The 27,270-nt window shown below is 39.8% G+C and overlaps 1 protein-coding gene across 1 annotated transcript in view; it reads right to left on the reverse strand.

Annotated features, from left to right (window-relative positions):
• Positions 1–27,270, reverse strand: part of LOC146328170 (calsyntenin-2-like) — a 322,009-nt gene that overhangs the window by 24,698 nt on the left and 270,041 nt on the right. Inside the window, exons 9-11 of the mRNA XM_084717042.1 lie at positions 13,199–13,361; positions 6,250–6,416; positions 2,865–3,013 (exon numbers count right to left, since the gene is read on the reverse strand). Coding sequence (XP_084573168.1) covers positions 2,865–3,013; positions 6,250–6,416; positions 13,199–13,361 — 479 coding nt within the window. The remainder of the gene's footprint in view (positions 1–2,864; positions 3,014–6,249; positions 6,417–13,198; positions 13,362–27,270) is intronic.

The raw sequence follows: 27,270 nt of genomic DNA on the forward strand, positions 1-27,270 counted from the left end.
CCTGTAATTATGCCAGTCTGTAATAAATATATAAATATTACAATACTTTCAACAGTGAGCCATTGTGTCACCATGGTGTTACCTCAGTTGGCAATAGTGACTTAACAGACTTTCATTTAAATGAAAATCTTTTGTATTGTCACTTTAATGATGGCTCAGGTGCATTAAATATAGATATTAGCATGCATGCATAATAGCAATGCCCTGGGTCTATCTCACATTAATAGAATGCTGCAATAATTTACACCAGCTGTTTCCAAACTTAAGAACGTCATGGCCCAATATGATATCTGAAAATCTTCTACGACCGACCCAAACCTTTAATCTCTCTGATCAGCACACCAGATTAATCATACCAATGACAATAAATCCCATGGATTTGTTTTATCAGTTCTGATTACCTTTTAAAAATAAATCATACATATTGTATTGTATAATTAATTATCTTTTTAAACTGTACAAAAAGTGAAACTTAAAAACATTTTAATTATTTATTTTTCATGGCCTCTAAAGGTTCACCTGCAGGGCCTTCACGGCCCACACTGTGGGAATCACTGATTTACACTGATTTCTCAAAATATCTGATAAATATCTATTTGCTGTCTTGACTGTGAGTTTAGAGTTTAGTAACAGAGCCTCTCAGTGAGCCTATTGGAAAATTTTTCCAAAATGTCTACACAAGCATAAATAATTAACATGTGATAGACAATCTAAATCTCATACATATATCTGTAAGTATTTTACTTTAACACCAAAGACTCATGACTTCACTTGGACTCAAGTATTTTGACTTGAACATGCTTGAGACTTTCCCCTAAGCACAAAAATTTAAAAGTATGTTATTTGAAAAATGTATCTTTTTTTGTATTAATTTCCCTTCACTTCTTGAATCAACTGATGAAGCTATTCACTCCCAAAAACTCGACACTTAATTACACAGATCTGCTTTGTTTGAACCAATCCGACTAATGTTACATTGCTGTGTTCCAGTTGGGAAAAAAAATGATATTCAAGATAATTTTGGTCATGTACAAAAACTCTGAAGTGGTGAAAAAATCATACAGATCAAAAATTACAGACGGAGCTGCAACAACTTTAAACTTTGTTCGACATTTGAAGCTGCAAAAAGAACAGTAAGCCAAGGCTAATATTAATATCATTAACAAGCTAATACTTAGCTAATATTAGCTTAACAGGTAAGTAACTTTGTAAATCAATGAGGCCAGAAACTCTTCCCTTAACTCAAGGTTTAGGACTTGAGACTAGCTTGTGACTTACAACATGACTTGGTCACACCTCTAGTATATACTCAGTAGTTTGCTCTATAAGCGGCAGTAAATTGAGACTTATTGAGACATTATCATGTATGTCATAATGGACAGGTGAGAAGAGTCAAATATCTGAAATTTTCACACCTATTATTATTATCATATTATCATCCAGCCACATATTTATGTTGGCAGTTTACAAGACAGTGAAACTACACACTCTGTGTTGATGTATTTCCATGTTTCCTCCTGTGTGGAGTATGTATCATATCTATGTATTCGCATGTGTTTATTTATTCCCAAACCATAATTCTCTAAACCACTCTCCATGAGAAAAATGGAATAAGTTAGTTCCAAAGACGAAATGTGACAGGGGAGCCCGCAAGGGTTGTTGTTAAGATTAACGCTGTTTGCTTAATTATTTTCTTGATGCCTGCAGTAATTGCAGTTATTACGCGTCAGCAAGAAACAAATTTAATTGCATCGCCAGGAAATATTTACATCTCTGTTTATTTGTGAGGAGTAGCTACTGTCTGAAGCAGTGAGGGGAGTTTTTTTGCTGACGTGTTGAGGCAGCAGGCCACGTTTCAGGCTCTCAGCATAACTAACTTAGTTGAGGAGAAATTTTTCCACCGGTGTCTGCTCTGGAAGTGAGTGTAAAAATAGACTGGAAGCTAAAGTAGACCTTATCAATGAGTCTCTGCACGTGCTTTTGAATGGAGGCCCTCTCACATACATCTGCAAGTAGTCTTTCATGCTGTTTTCATCACTTATACACATGCGCACGCACACTCAGGCGTGCACACAGCCATGGCAAGCAGCGGACCAGTCAGCAGACTGTGAGACAAACTTAATTTAAACAACATTTAGCAATGACGCAAGCCTAGCCATCATTAGCATAATGTATTCCTTGATAATCGGTGAGCCTCTAGCTATGATGACTCTGCTTCATCACTGGCAGCCTGCTGAGCACACACACCGACACGCACGCTCACACACACTCACTTCTGCAGCGTTAGTTGAAGTTCTTAGGGCCCACAGCCGTGCATCGAACCCAACAGGAGGGCGGAGAGTGAACCCCCAGGGCTGTGCTGCAGGGGTCTACATATATTTAAAACAATCATGAATTTTAATGGTAACCCGCCGAGGGAGGCTGTTTTACCAGCCAGCCTCCCTCCCTTCCCCTTTATATCTCTCTTTCTCTCATTCCTCTGGCAAAACCCAGGCAGAATTATTAATACATGACATGAAAATGTAAAAACTGGCCCCCGGTGGCGACAGCGAATAGAAAATGGTGTATTAAAGGAGAAGGAAAGTGACAGCAGAGGAAAAGGAGAAACAGAGAAATAGGAGTGTGAGGAGGAGGGGAAGGGATCAGTATGCCGGAGTATCAGTCAGGCTGTGATATCTGCTGTGTTGTCTTAACACTTAACAGAAGTGTCGAGGTGGGTTAACAATCCTCATATCTGAGGGAAGAAAAACAGAGAAACTAAGACAGGAGCGGATGAAAGGAAACAAATGTAGGAATGTAGAAAGAGAGAAAAAGACAACTGTAAGAACAAGAGGAAGGAAGAAGAAAAGAATTGTTGTACGTACTGGACGACAGTGGAGATGTGCAGACGCCGGATGCCTGGCGTGGGAAACTGGCGGGAGTTTATATAGGACACTTTCCTCACAGCAGCATTCATGTTTTCCAAGTCCTCTCCCTCCATTACCAAGATAGACTGAGCCGGGTTAAAGTGGAACTGCAGGAAGAGAAAACTGAGATATTAGACAGACAGAAGACTGAGACAGTTCATAACAAACAGGAACAGAGACATTCATTGCTGCACTCAATCAGCTCTGAGTGAGATGCTTTCGATTCATCTGGTGTCTGGTATGGACACTATCTATGCATATAAGAACTGACAAAGTGAAAGACAAAATGTCTCCTATAGAAGAGCGATGGACAGATTAACCTGCTTGTGTGGCCTGGGGCAAGAATGCTGTGTGACACCCATTACTCCCTGTTCCTCCCACTCTCAGTATGACTGCCAATGTCTGCTTGCTCTGTGGTATTGTGATTTATTCTGACAACAGATTTTGACACAGCGATATCTTCAAGTCAGCACCTCAATATCTGATAGTAAAGCAGAACCCACCTGAAACCTTTATAGATTGTTTTGACCACTTGAGGGCAATGCAACAAGTTGTACCCACATTAAGTGAACAGTATCAATTTTAGGCCTTTTCTGCCATCATGCAACCAGTTCCATTATGGTTTGATCACCTAATTTTGAACCACTCTGAACATTTCGACCAAAAATAAATTGGTTCGGAACTTGTGAAATGCCCTCCGTTGATGACACATCCTTGATTACAATGGCTCCACTCAAATCTGGTGGAAATGTGGGCTGGTTTGCCAGATAACCATTATCCCAAGGTTTCAAGAATCTTGAATGGAAACTGTTTAAGAATCAGAGCTAATTTGGTGGAAAAACTGGTGAATATACTATACTCAGTATCTAGTTCATTAGGTACAATGAGCTACAACTATTAGCATTATACTGACAGGTTTCTATTATTTTATTATTTTCTTTATGTCAGTGAGAGCAGGCTTAATAACAGAAATGCCTCTCTGTGTGATGCAGTATAGTTCAACAGCACCACAAACTACAGCCTCCAAAATGACCAGAGATTTGAATCACACCTCTCTAAAACTGTTTCAGTACAAATTTAATATTATAACCTTCATGAAGGGAGGGTTTTCTGCAGGACTGTTGTGTATCACTGATGTATTATTTTTAGTAAGGTCTACCTTACAAACTAGTAGCTGATAAATTCAATATTCTCGTGTAGCACTGACAGAAATATATAATTCTTTAGCTGCTGAATATTCCACTGTGTTCACCAGCCAGTGAACCAACCAGTTACTGAGAACACCTGCTTGCTGCTGCTGCTGGAAACAACACGGATAAGAGAAATGTCTGAATCAAAACAATGAAGTTGCAGGCCATAAAACCAAAACAAGGAGCTAAACAGCAGCTCCTTTCATATCATACACTGTCGTTTCATCCATCGTCATGTAACATACTGAGTAGAGCACAAATGAGACCCTTATCTGAAAATGTGACTAGAGGTGCATACTCCTAAACACAATTTGCAAATAAATTAAACAAACAACAAGAGGGGCAGTTGGAAGCTTTAACTTCTTTGTGAGTTCATTAATGATTCCCTCCAGACATGGAGTGTGTGTCTGATATGTATTTTTCTGCAAAATGAAGTATAATTTCCACAGTAAAATCCTTAAAAAAATCATCTGTCTGGACACAAGATGTCTCCTACATCACTCCAACACTTCAGGTCAACAAGAGGTAAAGACAACATTTTATTAATTTTGGCTGTGTAACTGTAATGATTAAAATGTCCATATAATTTCAAAGCATACAATAGTGACTTTAAATTTTCCTCCTGCCCAGGCAGTCATTGATTTCTATTCATTTTAATAGAGAGTAGTGTGAACACCAGCTTGCAGTGGGTAGAAACTTGTTTTAATCAGGTAATCCATCAAAGTGAACATCGTGTTTGAACTGCATTACCATGCAATGGCAATGTCACTTTGACTAAAAAATAGCAGCTCTGATGTTCGCTGTGATGGATCGCCTATTTCAAGGTAGTCTCGTGTCTTTGCAAATGCATTTTCATACCGTCAATGGAAACCAGTGGCTGCCTATGAGACAGGAGGGAAATTAGTGGTATAATAGTAATATGTATGTGCTTTGTAGTGAATGGTCTAAAGCATGGAGAAAAGTAGTAGTTGTAGTGGTATGACCCTTTCAGTTTGGGGAGTAGAAAATAGTCAGTGGGCTCTCCTCACAAGTGTAGTTTGACAGCGGTGTGTGTTCTCCTGCAGGGTTTGATGGCAGGGATTTGAAGCCCCTCTGCCTTTAAAGGGTTTAGTGGTCTCCTGCTAGAACTGCACTGAGTGTCTCCCATTTCCTAAAACTGGCTCTCAGCAGCAGGGTGAAGGCACTTCAGCACTCCATGGGGCCTCCACCCTCCTCTGTCATTTTCCCCCTCACACTGTCCCTTCTCTTGCTGTCTATCCTCCTCTACCTCCCTCTGTCTCCCCTCCCCTCCCCACCCTGTCATTCTCCTCTGATTGTGCTGTGCCAGCCCTCCACCTGCTCAGCTAAGTGCTGTCCTTAAGCCTCACGTGTGGACTTATGGGAGACAGATGAGTGTGCGGCTAAGAAGAAAATGAAATGGCTCTCAAAAGATAAACTACACTGGCCCGAGAGAGGCTGTGCTGCTCTCTTCATCTCTCCTCATCCCATCTTGTCTTCTCAAAAGGCTGGTGAGGATCTCTTTACTGAACCACAGTACAAGGAGCTCTATGGAAAGAGCAGTGGGAGTGAGGGAAAGAAGAAGACTGAAGAGAGAAAGATAGAAAAAGAGTTAAGGGAGCTGAGGGACACTAGGTGGGTTGGTGGGCCGGCGGGTAGGTGGGCAGCTTGGAGTCTACACAAACCCCTATCCATCTTGTCTGCCCTCTATCTCCACAGTGCAGTGAGATGGATTAGTTGCTGTGGTGAAAGGGGTGTGCGGGCTAAGGCAGGCTAAGGAGTTTAAAGGAAGCCAACCTGTGATTTAGCCGTGCTGATTTCTGTGGTATTTTAATGTATTTCTGTGTGAACACACACCAGAGGAGGATGCATGTTGGACATATATTCAGTACAGTCAAGATGATTGTTGGAAAACCAACTTTTACTGCTACCAGGAGTTGAATTTAAGGAAATGGTGCAACATGTAGGCTTTATTCTCTACTGCATGCTCACACCTCTCTCTTATCTTATCTCTATCAATGTCAAACTTTTTCTATGTGTGATCAATGGCTAACACCCAAATCTACTGTTTTGCTTAACTGAAGTCAGACTTGTCACTGCAATTTCAGCTTGAACCTCCTTTCTGTTACTCTGTGTGTGTGTGCATGTATAAATACCTTTATGCTCTTATCCAGACTCTCAAGGGAGTTGATGTCCAGTCCCTCTTTGCAGGCTTGCAGACATGAAATGACTTTCTGACTCTCGATCTTCCCTGGTCTGATGGTCAGTCCAGATAGGCTTCCCCGGAAGTACTGAGTGAACCGCGGCTTGGTCACCTCCCCACCTACACACACAATCATACACACACACACACACACACAGTAAAATAGTTGATAAAATACCTTTCTGCATTTTAAAGCACAAGATTATTTGAGGTTTGTGTGACACTACTGGTGTAAAGCAGTATTTGCTTTGGTGTTTTTGCATCCAGCATCACCAATGTAAAGTGCACACAAACTTAACCTATTTCCACTTCAGTGGTTCACAGAAACATCAAAGCACTACAACATATTTGTGGATTATAGTTAATCTACTGCACAGTAATCACCATGGTGCATGTGGTGCATATTACACTGCAAGATCATTAAAGTACCAGTGACCTTGTCAACTCTTTAATTATGAGTCATGATGATCAGATTATGGGTATAATTGGCCTTAAGATGCATGTTTTGTGTCTCCATTATGTGACTATGCAACAGGACGCTGCTGTAAAAGTGCAAGTGTTACTCAGCTCGCCCATCCAGGCTAAATAAAGGTAAGGTAAAAGTCAACACATTTAAAGTATGTCCTCTGAACTCTGCAAAGGCCAATACCAGCAAGAGGAGTCTCCAAACCACTCATTATCTGAAAGGTTACAAGCTCTGGGTATCAAAACTTCACCTTTCCACTCCTTCCCTTCCTTTCAGTAATTTACTCAATTCCTATTCCCTTCTCTCTTCTTTTTCCTAGTTTTGCCATTAATCCACCAAACCACTAGAATACAACAGGCCCTTCATCTAACATTTGTAACATTTGTTTAACAAAATTGTTCACATTTAAACATTTGGAGGATGACGTTGAAGCTATGCCTGACAGGAAAAGGTGTAGTGAAGATGCACGAGAAAAAAAAAATGTTTTTCTGTCTCTCTATTAATTTATCCATCTAATCCCTCAACAAACTTCTGTGCCCTCATACACCTGTTCTGTTAATTAAGTTTTGTTCCGTTATGTGATGTTTGTCACTTCAGTCATGTGAAATGCCTAACATACTTATTTAATATACTTATACAGCAGCAGAGTCAGTGATGTAGACAGTGGTGGTCTATGAGGACAATGAATACATGGATGGAGAACTCTTCAACAACCAATTGATGACTAATGTGATTTACAATACTTTAGTCTGATCTTGTCTTGTGCCCATGCTCTGCTTGAACTCCTTGTTACACTGCTACACTGTTCCCATGACTACTGGGGGTACTGCTCTGTTTCATCCATATGCATAAGCTTTCAGAAGACGCGCACAACTATGGATGAAATGAATGGAGACTATGGATAGAAGGATCTGTCTTTATGCATATGTGCATCTAACGTTTAGTTTAAATGAGCGTTTAATATGTGGTTGCTTTGATTCTTATCAAAACACTATCATTTGGAGAAGACGAAAGACAGACAGGACAGCAAAGTGTGCATGTATATGCACTACATTTCCTATTACAACTTTGACAACAGTGTCTTTGTCTTCTACCATTATGAGGGTAAATCTTCAAGCTTTAACTTGAAGCTTTAGGATTATGTTGACTGAGGCGCCGGAAGAAAAAAATTAAGTCTTTGACCCAGGTAATCCAGTTAGTGGCTGAAGAAGTACCTGTAATATTTAACAATAACTGGAATTGCGGAAATCCTCATTTCAAAACCCCTTGGCAACATTTCATCAGACATTGCCAAGCTTGACCCCTGTAACCTTAATTCCCTCCTGATGATGCAGGCACATGTATCACTGCCCTAAGTGATGCTTCCCTGGTCTGAAAGGCTCAGTCAATGCAGGTGAAGACACAGAAAATACTTTATCATGCCCTACTTTCATGCCCTACCTATTGGTGAAAAAACTGGAAATGGACTGTAGCAAATGCAGACATTCAAGTTAGAATTTTCCTTGTGGCTGCTAAACTACAGCTATTGTGCTCTATGACCAGTTGGACAGAGCTCCCTTATTGCCCCTGGTTATGTGCTCTACACACGGGACCATTTCACCCCACTGCCTTGTCATCTGCCTGACCGCTGATAGACTGATGAAGCCTTTTTCTTGACCGGCCAGATGGAAATACGGAGGCAGCTGTAAAAATTCTCACACCTGAACTCTAACTCTTACTTGTGCCTTTCTGTCATCACTTTCTTTGTTGCTCACTCAGTGTTTTGAATTTCATAAGTATAGGTCTAACTCCCTCAGCATGCTTGTGCTGAACTGTATGCCCTTTTGCACCTGCTCCAAAATTACTGTGAGAGCTTTAAAGAAATACGAAACAGACTTTTTTAGTTTCATATTCTCTATGTCACCAGTAGGTTTACTTTCAGTGCAATGTAATGAGTTACCATATCATTAAGTAACTGTATTAGTTTGTGAGGTTAAAGGTTACAGCTCTTTTCATGACTAGTACCTATGTGTTTTTGCTTGAGAAATGCAATTTGTGGTGCAATAATACAACCCCATTTCTAATAAAGTTGGGACATTGTGTGAAATGTGAATAATGCAAATCATTTTTTGATTTGTACTCAGTTGAATACAGTATGAGGACTAGATATTCAGTCTTCAAACTCATAAACTTAATTGTTTTTTTTTTCTACAAATGCAAGTTAAGACTCTATCATACAAAGCCAAAGCCAAATCTCCATGACATCCGAAAATACCACCGACCTGGAAACTGGAAAAGTGTGCTGTGGCCTGACGAGTCTTCATTTCAGATTGTTTTCAGAAATCACGCACGGCGTGTCCCCCGAGCTTAAGAGGAAAAGGACCATCCAGACTGTTACTACTGCTAACTTCGAACACCAGCATCTGTGATAGAGGGGTGTTAGTACCCACGGTATCATGGGTAAACGGCCCCATTAATGCTGAAAGGTATATACAGGTTTTGGAGCAACATAAGATTTTTTTGGTGATGTCCCTGCTTATTTCAATTTCAATTTCTGAGTCAGTTCCATGCGCTTCAAAGATCCGGCACCTGATCAAAATTCATCTTATGGTTTATCTTAATTATTTTGTATATCAATGAATATGTGTATTCACACTTTGTGTGGTATGACAACCTTGCATTGTTCTTTCTTGTCAGCATTCTGCTCTTCACTGGAATGTTGTTTATCTAACTCTGGTTTAACTTCAGTACAATAAACACAGTTGCTTTGCATATTTAAAGCCATCTCCTTTTTAAGTGCTTGCTGATATCCTGCCAGATACCAGGGGAGCCGAGTCTATCCCATAAAATCACAAGATCGCTTTGGAGTCACGTATACCAAAATATGCCAAACCCCTTTCCTCTTTCTTTATGCTTCACTTCCTCTCACTCCTTAACTCACTTACTATTTTCTTCGCTTTTTCCTGCCCTCTCTCTAGATGTCCACCTATCAACTCCCTGACAGATGTTATCAATTTAGGCTGTGGCCAGAGAAACCATTAAGGATCCCAGACAGAGGGTAAAAAAAAGAGACGCAGAGGAGAGGGGATTACTGAGATGCTGCAGAGCAAGAATGATATGGGTGATAAAACCGCTGATCATTCCACTTTACAGAGGCTGGTTTTTACGTGGTGTCAGCTCTCTTTGCCCGCTCTGTGCAGTCCTCCTTGCTCTATAGATCTTCAGTCTCCTTTTTACTCAGCTTTATTTGCGTCATTTCCAGAGGAGCAACAGATGAGACTAGAGAGGCATGGGTGAGCTGGAAATAGGATCATTACTTAAGTGTAAGTGTGAGAGTCTCTCACTTACTGTGTGATTTATTGCACAGGTGCTGGTGTCAGAGCCTGTGTGCCTGTATTTATTCATTATACTGTATGTACATAGATATTTATGTTTCAATTTGTCTGTGTATGTAATCATAAATACTTTTATTCCCACAAGCTCTCTGCTGTGATGAGGGAAGCCAGCGAGTCAGAGCAGCAGCGTGTGATTACAGCCAAGGAAAAAGAAGACTGAAGACTGTGTTGCTCTCCGCTGCCCGACTGCTCTACATTTTGCACCATGAACACACTCTGCTGGGTCAGAGGGTAAATATAGGCTGACTGAGTGAAAACTGCACAGCCAGCACTTACTCTCAGAGGTGAAGGAAGAAGGATGGTTGGGGGGCAACCCTTCTATGAGGAAATGAGAGAGAATAAACATGTAGAAATGTCTGCTTTACAGCTGTGTAATTCACTGATTTATTGGGGCAGGAAATCACACTAACATGTATATCTCATGCATGTTGATGAGCAATGCAATCTAGTAGTTTACCTGTAGTGTTGACAGTGTGTTTGGTCCATAGTTGCAGGAACATATGCTGACTTTATGTACTGTATGTCCTACTGTCTAGTGAGTGTGCAAAAACATTTGTTTTCTAGTATATCAGGGCCTCTGTACTTTACGCGTCTGCATGGATAAAAAAAACATGTGACATCAGTTTCATCATCTGTCCATGTGCAGCCTAAAAATAGTTAAGTAATCAAACATTTGCTATTTGTATATTGCCTCTCTTGTGATTTAGTGCAACTGTAAGTGCTCTACAGATGACTGACGAGTTCATAACAAGACAGTGTAAACAGCACATCAATATGAGACGACAGCATATGATAAGTAAAAATGTAATAACAAAAGTGAATAAAATGACACAAATAAAATAAATAAATACATGAAAAACATTTAGTGTGTGCAGTTTTCACATATCGTTTGTGCACGGTCATACACACTCAGTACTCAGCGTACGATGTATTCACACTCATTTTTATTTATCTCTTTTTATTTCTGCCGCTTGCATTTACACTGCAGAAATCATAAAAGTGATTAATTTTTGAAGATTACCTTGCTTAACAAAATGGAAATCTATACCCCGCGCTCATCCAAAATCCAATGGAGAAATCCCACTGGCTTTTCATCTAACCAGCGCAATGTTAAATAAAAATACATCATCATCACTGTAGCACTCCAGAGTCAGCTTAACATGGACCCATGAGGAGAAATCAAATTGCACCGTATGAGTACATCTGTCCTCTCTAATAACACAAAATTTCACAAAAAGAAAAAAAAATGATTATGCATGAATGAACAGTCCAGATTGCAGCTGGACTGTGTATATATTAAATAATGATTAACATACAGAAATGGGACAAAAAGTACTGTAATATTATGATAATTAATGTTTGGTCACCATTTTTCAGTCACTTTTTACTCAACACAGCTGTGTTTCAGCTCCTTTTATCTATCACATGTGCTCGCCTCTTACCAGAGTACGTTCAAGCGAACCAAACACACTGTGTGAAAGTGTGAAAGCAGCCTCACAGACATGGGAGGTAGCTGAAACGTATCCTGATGCAGAGGCGGAAAGTATAATTTGAGGTTTACAGTATCTCAGTGCTTACAGAACACATTATCATTTGTTTGTTGTGGACAGACTCTACCAATCATTAGGGAGTCCATACTTTCTACTGATATTTAATATCCTTAATTTTGATAACATTTGACCAAAACAGTTTGGATCATTTTAATTTTAATAGGCTCTGATGAAATATTTTATTGTAGATTATCTTTAGACACTAAAGCTGCCCTGCTAATAAATCATGATTCATGCATGTTAGCAGCTCCTATGAAAGTCTGAGACAGGTTTCATTACAGATTTTACAAACTAAAACCCTAAATTCTTGTGGCACCACACTAGAATGGTTTCTTTGGATAAATAAGTGAAAAAAGATAATTCTAAATCAAATTCATGTACTGTGGTCAGGACAGAATTTATTCCCCTTAGATGATGCTAACTGACCAGTTAAATGTTATGAACCGTGAAATTATATTATGAAATTTAATTAAATATTGAAAAATATCCCTGTTCCCTGCAGCCACGCTGTTTTGAGGTGACAAATCTTTTCTATTAACTTTACCATCCATTTGCACTCAATCGTGTCGGCCCATCTGAACTCTAAAATCATCATTTGGCAGTCATGCCACTCAGCAGTGCAACAGATAAACCCACTACTGATGTTTTCCTTTTCACCACTATTCTTAAAACACATTCAGGAGCCAGTTAGACAATAAATAAGCTCATCTTTGCAACACGTTTGCAATCAATGCTCTGGACACATAAAGCCTAGTGCTTTGAAAGGGCAATCTGTTGTGTCTAATAGCTTATGTTAAGTTTTCAGTATCACCCTTACAACTCTTTACTGAGGCTTAGCCCCCAACTAGAAAAGCTGAAATAGACTTTGAACTCCCTTTTTTATTCAAGGCCCTTTTAATCCTCCTAAAGGCTTGCAGCGTTCAATGAAAGAAATGAAAGGGGAAGAGGACGAGGAGGAGAAGTATGAGGGGGTCAGAGCCGCAGATGAAAGCGACACAAGATGACCTACTCCTGCTCCCGCTTTAAAAGATATCTTGACTCCTTATCTAAGGTTAAGCATCACTGAGCAGTCTCATTTGGGCCATCAAATCAATGGCTTTCTGTACTGGGTGCAAAAAGTGCCCTTTCTTCTACCCTTGTACAATTAGTGGCAGCTATCAGTTTGGAGGACAGTTTAATTGTATGCATTCATTCAGACTTCAGGTTCAATCATTTGTCAAAGGCAGACTAAGTGCTTTTCTTAATTACATTGTTCATTCAAGGCCAAGAACATGTCCCAAACTCAATGAGTCCCTTTGTAATAACACTTCAGAAAATATTATTCTTAAACTTTCTCATATAAACTGAATAGGAGTTATATTCAATCAGCAGAACACTCAAAAAAACAATCATATTACTGTATTAAACTTTTGCTTCAGTCATGGGATTTCCACTATGTCATTATCACTATCATTACATCCCTATCGTTTGGACCTTCATCATCATCATCAGTGTTCAGCTCAGTCCACTGACCTTGCCAGCAGGCACCGACTGTGAGCTGCACATCAATCTGTGAGGGGTGGATGGGCCAGTCGTCAGTCACCAGGTAGGGGTCGTAAGTCACTCCGTCTACATAGAGCGTCACCACTGGGAACTCCACGTTGATAACGTAGTAATGCCACTCCTTGTCGCAGATCTGTCAGAGAGAAAAAGGCAGTTTAGTTGCAGTTTACATCCTGTCTGTCCAGACTCATATAATGCATGCAGTGAAAACTTTTTAATAAGGAAGTTATTACTACTATGACCTGTAACTTTGAAATAAATTTTAGAAAAGTATTACGTGTATTTTTCTTGGCAAAATGGCAGTTATCATTATACATATATGATTCCAGTGAATAACTTTCAGTGAGAAACACACTGTCTCCTCTTAGATACTATTTTCATAGAGGAGTACAGAGGACTGATAGAGAGCTGAACATCATGATGTCACAGTAAAGTTGATCTTTGACATTTTGGATATAAAATCATAAAGTCATCACCTCATCATTTTATCCTATTAAACATTTGTTTGAAATCTTGTCGTAATTAGCCAAGTTTGAAGAAATTCCCTCAAGGCATTCTCGAGATATTGTGTTCACAAAAATGGGATGACCTAAAAAACACAGCCACAGCTGGTCATCAACTGTTAAGACAATAGTGTGACACATTGGGAAATTCACATATTCACTTTTTGTGAAATGTTAGATTGAAAGATTGGTATCAAGAGCACAGCTGCTATGTACAGTACTGTCTGTCAGAGGTTGTAGTGGGCTCAGTTTTAAAGGTAGAGTGAAGATACTGATATCATATGAAACAAAATGTAAGGAATCCATTGGTATTGGCCATGCCATAGCTTGTCAGGACAGTTAAATATTGCTCCAAAGTTAGGGTAAATTTTGCCGAGGTAAAAACTGGCATGGTCATTTTCAAAGAGGTCCCTTGACCTCTCACCTCAAGATATCTGAATGAAAATGGATTTTAAAGGTTCCCATGAGTCTCCCCATTGCAGCCTTGTCCACTTTTTTCTAATCCCATGCAATGTTTGGCAAAAACTATGCAGATTTATGCATGCAGCATAAATGTATTATTTTCAGCTATTCTATTTCAATATGTCTACATACTAGGACCCCAAACAATATAAATTGGGTCTGACTGAAAACCTGAGACTCAATCAGCCCAATCGTGTTCTTGTATGATGATGTTAGTTCCCACAGTAGCCATTTCATAGTAGTAAAAACATTTTTGAAGCTTGTTCTCTGTATAAAATGACCTGTTGTGACTCTCTAGGACAGTCTTTCCCAGACACTGGGTCGGAACCCACATCTGGGTTATAGGAGATTTTATCTGGGTCCCCAAATAAATAAAACAGTATGAGGGAAATTCTGCAAATTTAAGATTTATATCCTCAATGTACCTAATAAAAATAATAAAAATGATGATATGGCCTGTTAACTCAGCCTAAGTGGATTTATTTCTCATTATAAAGTTTTAATATGTCCGTTTTCAGTTAAGTCTCAAGATTACATAGGTTGATGCAAAAATAGGAGTAAAAATGATCAGAAACATTAATTTATGCATGAATAAACTCTTACCAGAAAAAGTCTGGGAACCACTGCTCTAGGATACTCAGAGCCTCATGAAACTTCACAACCAGAAAGTAGAGACATAGGGCATTCAGGGGGAGGGATGGGTTTCCTACATATACTGAGAATAAGGGGGTTTATGAACAATTACCAGAACAGAAGCGCTTGCCATTCATTTGCCCAAAAAAAGCAATTCTTACAGAAATTTCCTAATAGCAAAGGCTTTTGAAACCAAATTGCAGCATGATTTTTTCTGTGGTGTTTGTTGAGGTCCAGGTGTCTTTAATTGGTACTTTGGAGGGACGTTTGACCATTATCAATTCCCAAGTGATCAAAAATGGTTAAATGTGCACCAAATCTGTGTAATAAATGATATCAACCTGAAAGCTGCTGCCACCATACACATACTACTTCCATTATACTCCTAAACTTTTAAAATGTGAATAGGTGTGATCCAGAACCTGAGAGGGGCAGGCACCACAAAGCAATTATACTACGGGCATCCAAATGGCCAGCAGCAGCCCTGGCTGTCAGTCTCATGTCTGTACCCTAAATACAATTGTGGTCTAGCAGATTCCCTGGCAAGGAGCATTTGGGCAGCAGTTGCTCAGTCTGTGGGGACTTGGCTTGGGACTCAGGTGGCCGGTTCAAGTCCAGCCAGGACCAGTCAGCATGGAGTGCGGTAGCTGGAGAGATGCCAGTTCACCTCCTAGGCACCACCAAACCCCTATCAGCTCTTGGTGCCTGAAAAGGCGGCAGGTCCCTCACTCTGTCAACTCTCCATACATTAGTGCATGTATATTGGTCCTGTTTGTGCATGTGTGTATTTTGGCCCCGTGTGTGTAAAGTAGTAGACATTATAGTCTCTCATCCGTTCAGGTGAAAAAAAAGTAAAAATAAATAAGAAATCACACCTTCCTCTAATTTTGTCATAGATCTTTGCTAAAGGTGGATTTGGAAACATTTTTGGCAGACCACTAGTAGCAATGATAGATATATATTATTCTTACTTTTACTTAATCAAGCAAAGTGGCATTATGAAATCAAATGTCTTGTCCTTATGACAACAATAGGAATCGATAGTACAGTATGTTGTCTCAGTTAGGAGAAATGGTTTTTCTATTATGGGTCCTCCTGGTGATTTATTATGAAAAAAATGCATATTTTCATATTAATTCTTGGCTTGTGAAGTTTTAAAGCAGATGCTTAACACTCACTGAAATGCATTAGTACATTACCTGTTTAACCTCTTCCGAAAAAGCTTGACTGCACCACTCTTCAGCATGCTTGACCATTTACCCTGCTTTGGTGTGCAGTTTAATTGATTGCACAAGCCCACTCGTGCCTGTCTGTCTGTCTCTGAGTGCCTCTGCCTCTCCTTCCACTTCCTCTTCTTTGCATCAGCAGTGCCAGCACTCATCGGGCCGTGCTTCACCTCTTCCTCTCAGCTCTTCTGATATAACCTGGGATAGCCTTTGAGCACTTAGCCTTGAGTAACCTCCCTCACTAATGAAGAGCGTTACGCAGCCTGCTTATTAACACCATGCTTGTGCAGCAGATGGGAGTTCTAATCAATCCGGTTCATTTTCGCTGCTATTGAGGTGCGAGATACAACATCTGGTCTATTGGTGATCATTCCGCACAGCTGCTTAACACATATGCAGCATGTCGATGTGCTGAGTCGGTGCTCAGAATCAATGGGGGGATAATCTGATTGTGGATTTGATGGTGCTGCAGATGTGACTGATACTAATGGGATTGACTTTGATTAGTATTAGAAGTTAGGATGTCAGGACATAAACACATATAAAAGGCAGCCTTGCACCTACAGATCTTATGCATTGTGTATACAGATTGTCTACATATGGTGTCAGTGTGTCTCCAGGAAACACAGTGGACATGTTTTGGACTTGTGCTTTTAAAGGGACTGTTTACCCCATAATCAAAAGTACATATTTTTCCTCTCATATGTAGTGCTATTTATCTATTTAGATAGTTTTGGTGTAAAATGCCGAGTTTTGGAGAGATTGTCCCAAGAGATGTCTCCCTTCTTTCAAATATAATGGAACTAGATGACACTCTGAGGAGGTAAAGCTCTTCTAAATCACTTCTTAAAGCCATTTTTCTAGACTTGCTTTTTTTGTGGTGTTGCCTTTTTATTCATTCATTCATTTATTTTCTGTAACCGCTTATTCCATAAGGGTCGCGGGCTGCTGGAGCCTATCCCAGATGACATTGGGCGAGAGGCGGGGTTCACCCTGGACAATTCGCCAGTTCATCGCAGGGCTGTTGCCTTTTTAACTTTTTTAATATTTTAATCCTTAATCTTAATCTTTAATCTAATTCTTATGTTTATGTCAACTGGCAAAAAAGGGGGCGTGGCAGTGGGAGGGGCCCACAATTTAAAAAAAGGTGCAGAACTTTTGAATGGATTCCTGTAACATTACCAAACTAATGAACCATTTGTCATTTGGACTCTTGTGGGAGGCATCACTGGTCTCAGCAGAGAGTATTTCAGTGGTGTGAGTCCAAATAATTTAGCCATGCCACCTCCGTAACTGATTGCCTTTTTGTTTCAGGCACTTGTGGGAGTTATCATTGGACGGATGATTGAACACATATTTTTAATTTCTGTTTGTTTATACTGACACATTATTCTTATCTTTATTGTTATTATCTCTTTTATCATTCTGTCTTTTTCTGCTAAGTTTTGTTTGTGCTTGCTTTTGTTTGGCCTCGCTGTTTGGCTTTCTGTTGTTATGCTGCTTCCTTGTTATCCTTCTTTTGCTTTGTCTGTCAAAGTGTTTTAAAAGGTGCCATATAAACAAAGTTATTGTGACTTTTGATACACAAAGCACCAAAAAATACATCTGAAAAATTCAACACCATTGTCTCTTACCAATCTGGATGGATAAACAGCACTACAGGTAAGAGGAAAGAATATGTATTTTTGATTTTAGGGTGTTGCATTATCATCTGGATCTTGCAGATTTTTTTTTTTCAATCTGGTTACATCTCATTACGCATGTACCAAGTGTAAAACAAGTTCTGTATATCTGCATGCGTGCACACTAATCCCTCCCCTCCCCCGCTTCTTCCCTGTTTTTGCTGTTCAGTATTTCAAAGGGAGCTCAGGCCCATATGGGATCTGAGTGCCTAGTGGGTGACTTCCACTTGCAGGCTTCAAAGGGGAGATACCGAGGCGCCCTTGCCCAAGAGGAGCCTCTGCCGGGTTGGGATGTCAGTGAGAGATCCGTCTCAGGAACAGAAGTGAGATAATTATCTAGCCACACATGTCAATACAACTTTGTTAACCAGAGGAAGAGCTTAAGACTATGTTGGACCAACATGGGAATTTGAAAAGCAATGTGGATATGTTTGTATTAAACTGCCTATGGCTAATCATTTGTTTAAATCTTTTTATATAATTATGGGAACACATTTGAAACAACAATTGCATGCTGCACAGGCAGAAAACTTGTTCCTTAACAGTTAAAAATGTAAAAGAAAATTGTATAAAATAATTGACTTGCTGGTGGAAATGCATCCACCAGGCAGATTATTATATGTCATATATCAAGCTACTTTGAACTTGATGACCTTACAAGCAACAAAAAGAAACAATGCACTTTGAAACATTTTGGCTCAAGTGGTCTGGAAAGTTTCTGATAATGGCTTCAGTTCTCTAAAGGAGAAACGAACTTTCAACAAACAGAAGCCTACAGGGTGGAATATTGCATACAAGACAGCAATAAATGCTTGCTAGTGTTTCTTTAAAACATTTTTGTGAGTTTTTGATGTCTGGCTCTGTTCCTGCTCAGGGAAGCGATGCCCTCCATTTTGAAAACACTGGTAAACACAGTCCGCAGTGGATAATGTGAATCTTTTTAGCACACAGTTAGTGTAGCTGTAGACACGGAGCGTCAAACCTTAACACCTGGATTTGGTGTTAATGGAATGAATGGACAGTAGTGTTTATGTTCTGCTGATGTTTCATATCTGGTGTGACTTTAGGGTATAGGATACATTTTGGGTTTAGTCTCACACGATCACATGCACTCTGAATGAGCCTTTGACACAAGCCCTGTTTCAATCCAAATTTATAACAGTTTTGAACAGCATTTCAAGTAAATCTACAAAAGTTCTGCACACAAGGTGACAAAAGAGTAAAAAATAAAAATCATGGGTGCCAACTTGGTTTATACGTTGGGGCAGCAAAACATGTTAGCCTACATAATGTTAGATGCTAACCCTAACCTGCTTGCACCGTGTGCACTGCAGTGTTAGTGTTATATTGGGCTTGATTAAGTTAATGGTCAGTCAAAGCTAAAAAGCAAAACTCTAAAAAAAAACTCACTCACTAGATTTGAGATTTCAGGTGGATTCTTCTAAAGATTTTGGCTGCCTTTCCTCAGTGAGAGGTGCATTTTGCCACAGGCAACTACTGAAGGTAAATCCATCATATGCTGCCATCTCCACCAGTATTTCACCCAGAAAGGTTTTCGATAGAAAGTATGAATCTACTGTTGTTGCACACTTTGGGTTTGACATGGAATTTTGTCAGAGATTCCAAAGCAAATCTCAGTCAATCACTTTAGATCCCTGGTGAGAGTGCAGACTTTGCACATCATTTCATTCTTTCATTCAAGTATTTCCACACAAAAGTGGTGACAGGCATCACAACGTGTTAGTCAAATTTAGATGGTAGAGCCACAAATTACTGTACCAATTAATGCATGTCGCTTTATGCTTAAATTAATTCATTTAAGTGCTCGATGTGCTCAGCTGGTAACACATAAGAACAACTAAACACACACTACACCTCATCATGTAAACTAAATATTTAGAACAATATGGCCTATGTCATGGCTTTATTTGTAGTCCTTTCAAATACCAATGAAAGTTATTAGTATATGGCAATATTACAACTGCATTTTTTCATGCTTTCCCCCAGGATTAAGGTGGCGGGGGGGTGGCACCCCCATCTTTAATTTTGGGAAGGGATAATACCCAATGTCCCTGCCTCCATAGATGGTGCTTTTTATCATGTGTGAACAAGATAACAACTTGTACTGCTCATCCACACGACTAGCACCGAAATAACACCCAAAGAATATGAAGTCAGGTTGATGGAAACGGTAACTTTCAAGCTGTAGTGAAATGTAGTTCAGTCGACTACATGGCACAAAAGTTCGGCATCTTGTCAGAGAAATGATTAGAGCTTTAGAGAACAGGTGCACTGCTATGCATGGGAAGACGCCAGCTGGACACAAATGGAGAAACTTTGTTGTGTGTGTGTGTGTGTGTGTGTGTGTGTGTGTGTGTGTGTGTGTGTGTGTGTGTGTGTAGGAGGTGAAATCAGTGTCCATTACAAAACCTCAGGACTGGAAATAATGCAAAGAACCATCCACTATGGCACAAGTTCAAAGTTAAACACAGGCCACTGTGAGCGCGAACCCGTGTTTACGGGGGTGTGCGTTTGTGTGACAAAGAGCGAGACAGTGATTGCACAAGGAGACAGCACTTGTAATAACACCAACCCACAAACAGTCACACATGCATGAATGCACCAACATCAATCCAGCACCATTAAGTGTCAACTTCAAAAACTTCAAAGCCAAAGTTAAAGTTTAGGAGAGCAGCTCTGGCTTGCCTTGCTTATGAAAGCAAAGCGAAAAGTTTTGTATTCCCCGATCCCTCCACTTTCCTGTGTCTCTGCCTGATGCAAATTGACAGACGGAAGGAATGAATGAAATAAATAACCACACAAACAAAGGAGAGGGAGGACGTGAAACAACCAGAGGACAAAGAAAAGAAAGAGAGTGAGAGGGAGAGAACGGATACATCACACATCAAAGATCCTCCATCATCTCTTGGGGCAGTCGATGGCGAGAAGAAAACAAAATTGCTATCTGCCCCCCTCCATCTCAGTTTCTTTTTCCTCTCTGCAGTTTATTTGGTCTCTTTTCTTCTTTGTCTGTCTCTCCATTAGAACCTAACTGTGGGAGTTGTTGCCTCCAGACCTTTGGAGTTGAAAGTCTTTAGGAGATCTGTCACCCAACCCAACCTTCTAACTTCAAACAAGAACTGGAGGAATGAGATAGGAAAGGTAGAAGAATGAGGAGAGATGAGGTGATCTGAGATCCTGAAGTCGCAGGGCAAAGAGATGACGGCGAGGAAAGGTGCAGATGAAAAGAGGTGAGGGAGGAAAAGAGAGGATAGAGAAAAATAAATGGTATAAGAAAAGTCTTTAAGAAGAAAGTGGGAGAGGAAGAGAAGGAAAGACTTAAAGCTATGACCTTCATTACACTGAAAAATATGCCTACAACTTAGAAAACAACAACAGTGGAGGAAAGCAGTAAATCATTAAGGAATTGTTTCACATATTGGAAAATACACTGATTTGCTTACTTGCTGAGAGTTAGATAATCTATACCATTCTCATATCTGCATGGAAAATATGAAGCTAGAACCAGGAGTTGCTTAGCTTAGCATTGCATAGCATAGCATAGCCTAGCATAGCATAGCATAGCATAAAGACAGGGAACAGGGGGAAAACAGCTAACCAGGATCTGTCTAAAGGAAAAGAAATGACTCCTTTTAAGTTTTTTTTTTCAAAATAAGACCTAGGTTTAAACAAACTGTAGTTCATTTGTGAGCTTTGTAGGTGCTCTACCAGGCTAGCCATATTCCACCACCATGTTTATCACGCTAACTAACCTACGTTCAAATTCAGCATAAAGACATGGTAGCTATATTACTCTTCTCATCACTGGAAGGGCAACACCACTGGAGCTGAGGTGGTCTGGGCATCTTGTAAGGATGCCACCTGACCGCCTCTTTAGGGAGGTGTTCCTGGCCTGCCCAGCTGGGAAGAGGCTATGGGGCAGACCGAGGATTAGGTGAAGGGATTATATCTCCCCACTGGCCTGGGAACACCACGGGATCCCCTTGTCAGAGCATACGGCTCTGTGGAGGTGTGAAGGTGGGAAAGTATGCAGGCTTCCTGTGTTTTGTTCTCTTTACCAATTATCACACAACTAAGTCCATCATTTTGTTCTCTACATTTAAGTGCAACAGCATGAATGCCTTCGAGGAGAAAATGTCTGAAACTATGCATCATTATCTACATTAGTACTACTCTTTGCGCTCTACTACTCTTCTTGCTACTTCTATGATGGCAGGCTTTTTACTCTTTTACTCTGGCTTTTTTTAAACAGGTAGAAACACTTTTGCTTTTAGATGTGTTCAGACTACCCGTCATATTTGAACCAGTTCAATTCAAGCACACCCTGCCATTTATTCCCATTGCATCCATTTTAGCAAATTGCTCCTCTATTGCCACCATTAAGTTAGCATCTGATTCTAATTCATCCAAAGGTTCTCGTGGTCAAAATTTCTTTGTGATTGGTACTTTGGTTTGTGACCGGATACCTACAAAACTGATGACATTTTCATTAGCCAAATAATGTTCAGAGTTTGTGCAGCCTCACAAAGCCACCAGCAACACTGTAGATTCTTAATATTGTTCATCACAATAGGATAGGGTGAACCGACCTCAAAACTAGACATTAAATATGAGCATAGTAAGCTTCAGGAAGATAGAACAGGATTATTCGATTGTGCAGGTGTGCCAAATGAACTCATAAGTCATGAGTAGGAATAACCAGATAAAAACAGCAAAGATGCCTGTGAACATAAGGTTATTCTTAGCTTGTAGTGTGGACATGAGGAACGGGACTGATGAGAGAGAGGGAAAGATGGAAGAAAGAGGAAGTGAAAGAGGTGGAGGGATGGAGTTAAGGGGGGAGAATAGCCTATAGGGCCTGCTGGAGGAAGGATCCACAACAAAGATTGATGAGCAGTGGAAAGAAGGTGACTTTAAGGAGGGGCGGGGAGGAGGAGCCAGGGAGGGAAAGAAAGACAAAGTTACTGTAGAGGCAAAGTGAAAGCAGAGGTATAAAATGTAGGGACTGGATTGGTTGAGTGGATTGGATGCTATGTTAACAAATGAACCTGGAAATAATCAGATTATTACAAAGGTGGAGGGACATCACTGTAAGTGTAAGTTTTGTACAGTTTAAGTCAGTTCAACGACTTTACTGTTATAACTGTTTGTTAGGAGCATCAGTGCAATGATGTGAAATCAGGCCTGCACAAAATATAGAATTAAAAAAATATTCCCAAACAGAAAATCTAGCCATTTATATCTTTGTAAATGTAGTTATTCCATGGTTAGCTGAGAAAGGATTTTCTGTTTGGGGTTGTGTGTTCTCCCTCCTTTAATGCAAGTTTTCTCGAAGTGCTCTAGTTTTACTGCCTCCCAAAAGAGGAAGAGGTACAAATACTCTTGCCATTGTCCTTGACCAAAGCACTGGCCTCGAACCAGATTTAAAGCACTCTGAAATGATCAATGATTTGGTTTATAAAACATGCACTCTAAAAAGGATGTGCCATAATTATTATCCTGAGCTGCATAACCCCACTTTTAGGGGTCACTACTGGAAACCTATTATATCTGTTAGGATTATTTCTCTTCTTCTTTCTCCTCTTTCTCTTGTGTGTTAAAACAATCTGGATTTCACTGGTTGTAAATCTCACCCATTACTGAGTCAAAAAAAAAAAACCCTGTACTGACTGACCAGATGGTGGCACTATAATAACAAACTCTGGCACTATAACGACAAGCTTGGCACATAACTTTCATCCGTAAATTTCAGTAACAACACTTCTTTTCCTGGATTCTGTGGGTCCAGAAAAATCTATCCATATAAGCAGCACCAGTTTGGTCTGAATAGTTTTCCTGCTTTTTTTAATTTTACCCGAACTGTTTTTTTTTTCTCTACTGATTGTTTTTTCAGAATTTTTTCACCAACATTTTGATTGTTGCAATCGTTTTATAGTCAAGAAGACCCCAGTTTCACAAGTGATATCATTGCCTCAGGTTGCAAGAAGGTGTGTGGAAGCCAATGTTTTCCCAGTGGAGCAGTCAGTAATGGTATGTTCAGACTACATAATGCATCATCAGACATCATGAAGCCACTTGTAGCTGTGTCTTTAGTAAAGTGGCAATAAAAGTGCGAATGTTTCATTTCCAGTAAATTCTTCACAATAAAAGTCCCCCGTTGATGTTAAAAGCTTTTATTATAAAGCAGCAAAATCAGGAAATGTCCGTTTTTTTCAGCAGCAACTTAACACAACTCCTATACAGCTAGAAGCAAACATGAAATGGCAAAATAAAGCAGAAACCTGAAAGTCCAAACAGCAACACAGGAGCAAAACTAAACCTCAAAACGCAGAGATTCAGATAGAAGCTACAAAAACTGAGAGCTGAAAACACAGAGATGTTTAAAAAAAACATTTTCTCTCTGCTCTCCTGTTGCACAGACAGGAATCCAATCTCACAACACACACTTGTTTGAGGGAAGAGAGGGGAGAGAGGCGGTCGTAGTTACTCCCAAGTACAGCGAATGAGGCAGTCTAAACTGGGGGGGAAAGCAGAGACTAGCAAATTACAAGTTTAAGTACTCAAGGAAAGGTATTTTGTCTTTTTTAGCTCCGACAAACACTCAGGCATAATGTTGCAAATTGCTGTCTAACAGCTCAGTGACTGTTGGTTTCGTTAAAACCAAGGCTCTCATCCAGTCCTGTTTGTCTGGCCTCAGAATTACTTAGTCTCTAGATTCATTAGCAAAAGTGCTGTTTGCAAACACATAATTGCCATAAATCATTGTCAGCTCAGTGTCAACATGGAAACCATTATCATGTCAATTGTTGTAAGCATCCAAAATTGGGTGTCTGAAAGCCTATAATTACAAAAATAGAAAAAACAATTAAAAGGAAGTGATAGTGGAGGAGCAGTTTCTGCTAAATGTGTGTGTGCATGTGTGTTTGTGTATACACGTACTGTATCCATGTCTGTGTGTGTGTATGGGTGAAGTACTTGAAGGTGACTATGAATTACCGGCTGGCAAAAGAGACTAATTAGAGTAGCAATTATACAGCCGCTCCCGGCAGAGACTGGGAGTCAACAGCCAAATGACCTCTCCACAAGCTCATAATAGGCCACACGCACATATACACGCACACATATGTACACGCACGCATAAACACACACACACGTTAATATCCACAGGGTTTTCGGGCTGCATGGCAATTTTAGTGAGACTGATCACATTGACTTTCTCACCCTGTTGGGTTTATATAGAGCAACAGAATAGTTAGAGTGGGGACAAGTACTGTGTAATATTACAAATTTGGGATTGTCCCAGTAGTTTAGTGGTCTAAGATGCGTAAAGTATGCAGTGTCCTGGGTTTGAATTCACCCCTGTTGATGCAACAGGTCATCTACCTGTCTGTCTGTCCAATATGGAGCTTGGTTTCCTTGGTCTGTAAAGACCAAAGACATAAATGATCCATTGTTTTCTTTTAGGTACATTTAGGGCTCATACTGACATATAACAAATGCACAAAGAGTTATACATGTGAAACTACATAAATGACAAGTAATTAGTTCATCTGACAGTTTTGGTGACCTACTTCTACTACTTGTCTTGTTTCATCAACGTCAGAGTTATTTCTGCCGCCTGACAACATGTCTTACACCACTTATCTGCCCTTCATGGACAGATGAGTGGTGTACGATCTCATTTTAAGTGTGTGTGTGTGTGTGTGTGTGTGTGTGTGTGTGTGTGTGTGTGTGTGTGTGTGTGTGTGTGTCTGACAGGACACAATTTTCACAGTTATGCAAGTTCCCTTCTAACACCAGTAGTCAATACAGGCACCTGCGAAGTAAAAGTTTGGTTTACCTTGCGTTTTTTTCTCTCTCTCTTATTTTTATGCAGTAACACATTTTGCACACAGTAATAACTGGAAATTTTCAGATCTCCAAACTGTGCTCAAGTTACCTTTTGATGTTCAGTGCTCACATTGAAATTGTTTTTGTGTTTTTATGATCACTAATGAAAATTAATTTAAGCCCTCCACTGGAGCAAAGTTTGCTGTGAGACAACAAAATAAACGTCTGCATCAATGTGTCCAATAACGGCAAAGAAACCTGTGATTTTAATCAGTTCATTTACAATTGTTGATGTAAAATTAAGATACCCGGAAAAATGAGGCAAAGATACTGTGTGAGGTTGAAGAGACAAGTGTATGTTGGTGTTTAAAAAAGCAACAGGAAGTCAGTTATTGTAGTTCATCACAATGTTTTGGCCCTTTAATAACACAGTCAGCAGTTGGACCTGCAACACACAAGTCATGGAAGCAATTATGGTACCTTAAAAATCTTAGTACACAACTGCCCACCTTCAAAAATTGTACTTCTTCTTGGACTCATAACTCCATCAAATCTAAGAACACACACAGACATGATACACATCTTTTAGATTCAGTGTGACTTACACTTTACTGTATCCAGTAGATGTATTATTATTTAACAGGACAGTGTTTTGTTTAGCTGTGACTTGTGAAATGACTCATGACTCTTCATTTTGTTTCTGTATATTCTTTCACAGAAGAAATAGCTATGTTCATAGTTCAGAGAATATTACAAATCTGTCTGCTAATTCAGCACCACGGACAGCACCATTTATCAATACACAACAAAGATGGGGCTATATTATAACTACTAAATGGATCCATACATGGACAGCTGCGGACATCATGGACGCCTCTTAGTTTTGTTTAAACTACTTTCAGGAGTCTGAAGGAGGACATGTTTCACCCATACACAGTAGGTTTGTGTCTCTCATGTCAACTGCGAACACACAAAAACACAGTTTTCTCAGGAGAGGTGTTGATTTGTGGGACAGCAGCTAATTATCTATCACAAGCACTCCTGATTACCTTGCATGTTTCCTTTATAAAGTCCTATGAATAGAACAAGTCTATTGAAAATTGGGGAGAGCAGGAGGGACAAAGAAAACAAAAGCTCTGAGCAAATCAAAGGGAAAAGAAAGGTAGAAAATGTTTTATCCCAGCAGGAGGACATTTTCAGACAGACTGCCATAAAATTTAATGGAATACAAAAGTTATTGAACATGCCGTTGTGTAAGGAAATGGGCAGCCACAAAACCTATGGTTAAAGGTCTTACCTACTGTTGTTAAGCCACTGTGCATGAATCTGATTCAGAATAGTCACTGCGTCACAGTGCCACAAAAAGAGCAAACATAAAAGAAAATCACTGCTATAAGTTAAAATTGATTTGTGCTCTTTTGTTGTTCTGAAACAGATGAAGACCGGACTGTTTACTGCAGGATAAAAGAAAAGGTGATGAGGAGCATGTTCAACCAAAGACATAATATAAAAAAGCTTATTAAAATGCTGACAAACTGAACTGTACACCACCAGTCTGTCAGTACTTTTTCTTTAAATTTCTAGCTGTCTATAAAAAGGACACCTAAGCACAAACACATTTTCCTCCATAATTTCTTAGTGCTAGTTTTGGGAACATTTTGGCCCAAATAAGATTTTGTGGATCC

Source organism: Lutjanus erythropterus, chromosome 4 (genome assembly GCF_056507025.1).
Source record: "Lutjanus erythropterus isolate fLutEry1 chromosome 4, fLutEry1.hap2, whole genome shotgun sequence".
Taxonomy (NCBI): Eukaryota; Metazoa; Chordata; class Actinopteri; order Lutjaniformes; family Lutjanidae; genus Lutjanus; species Lutjanus erythropterus.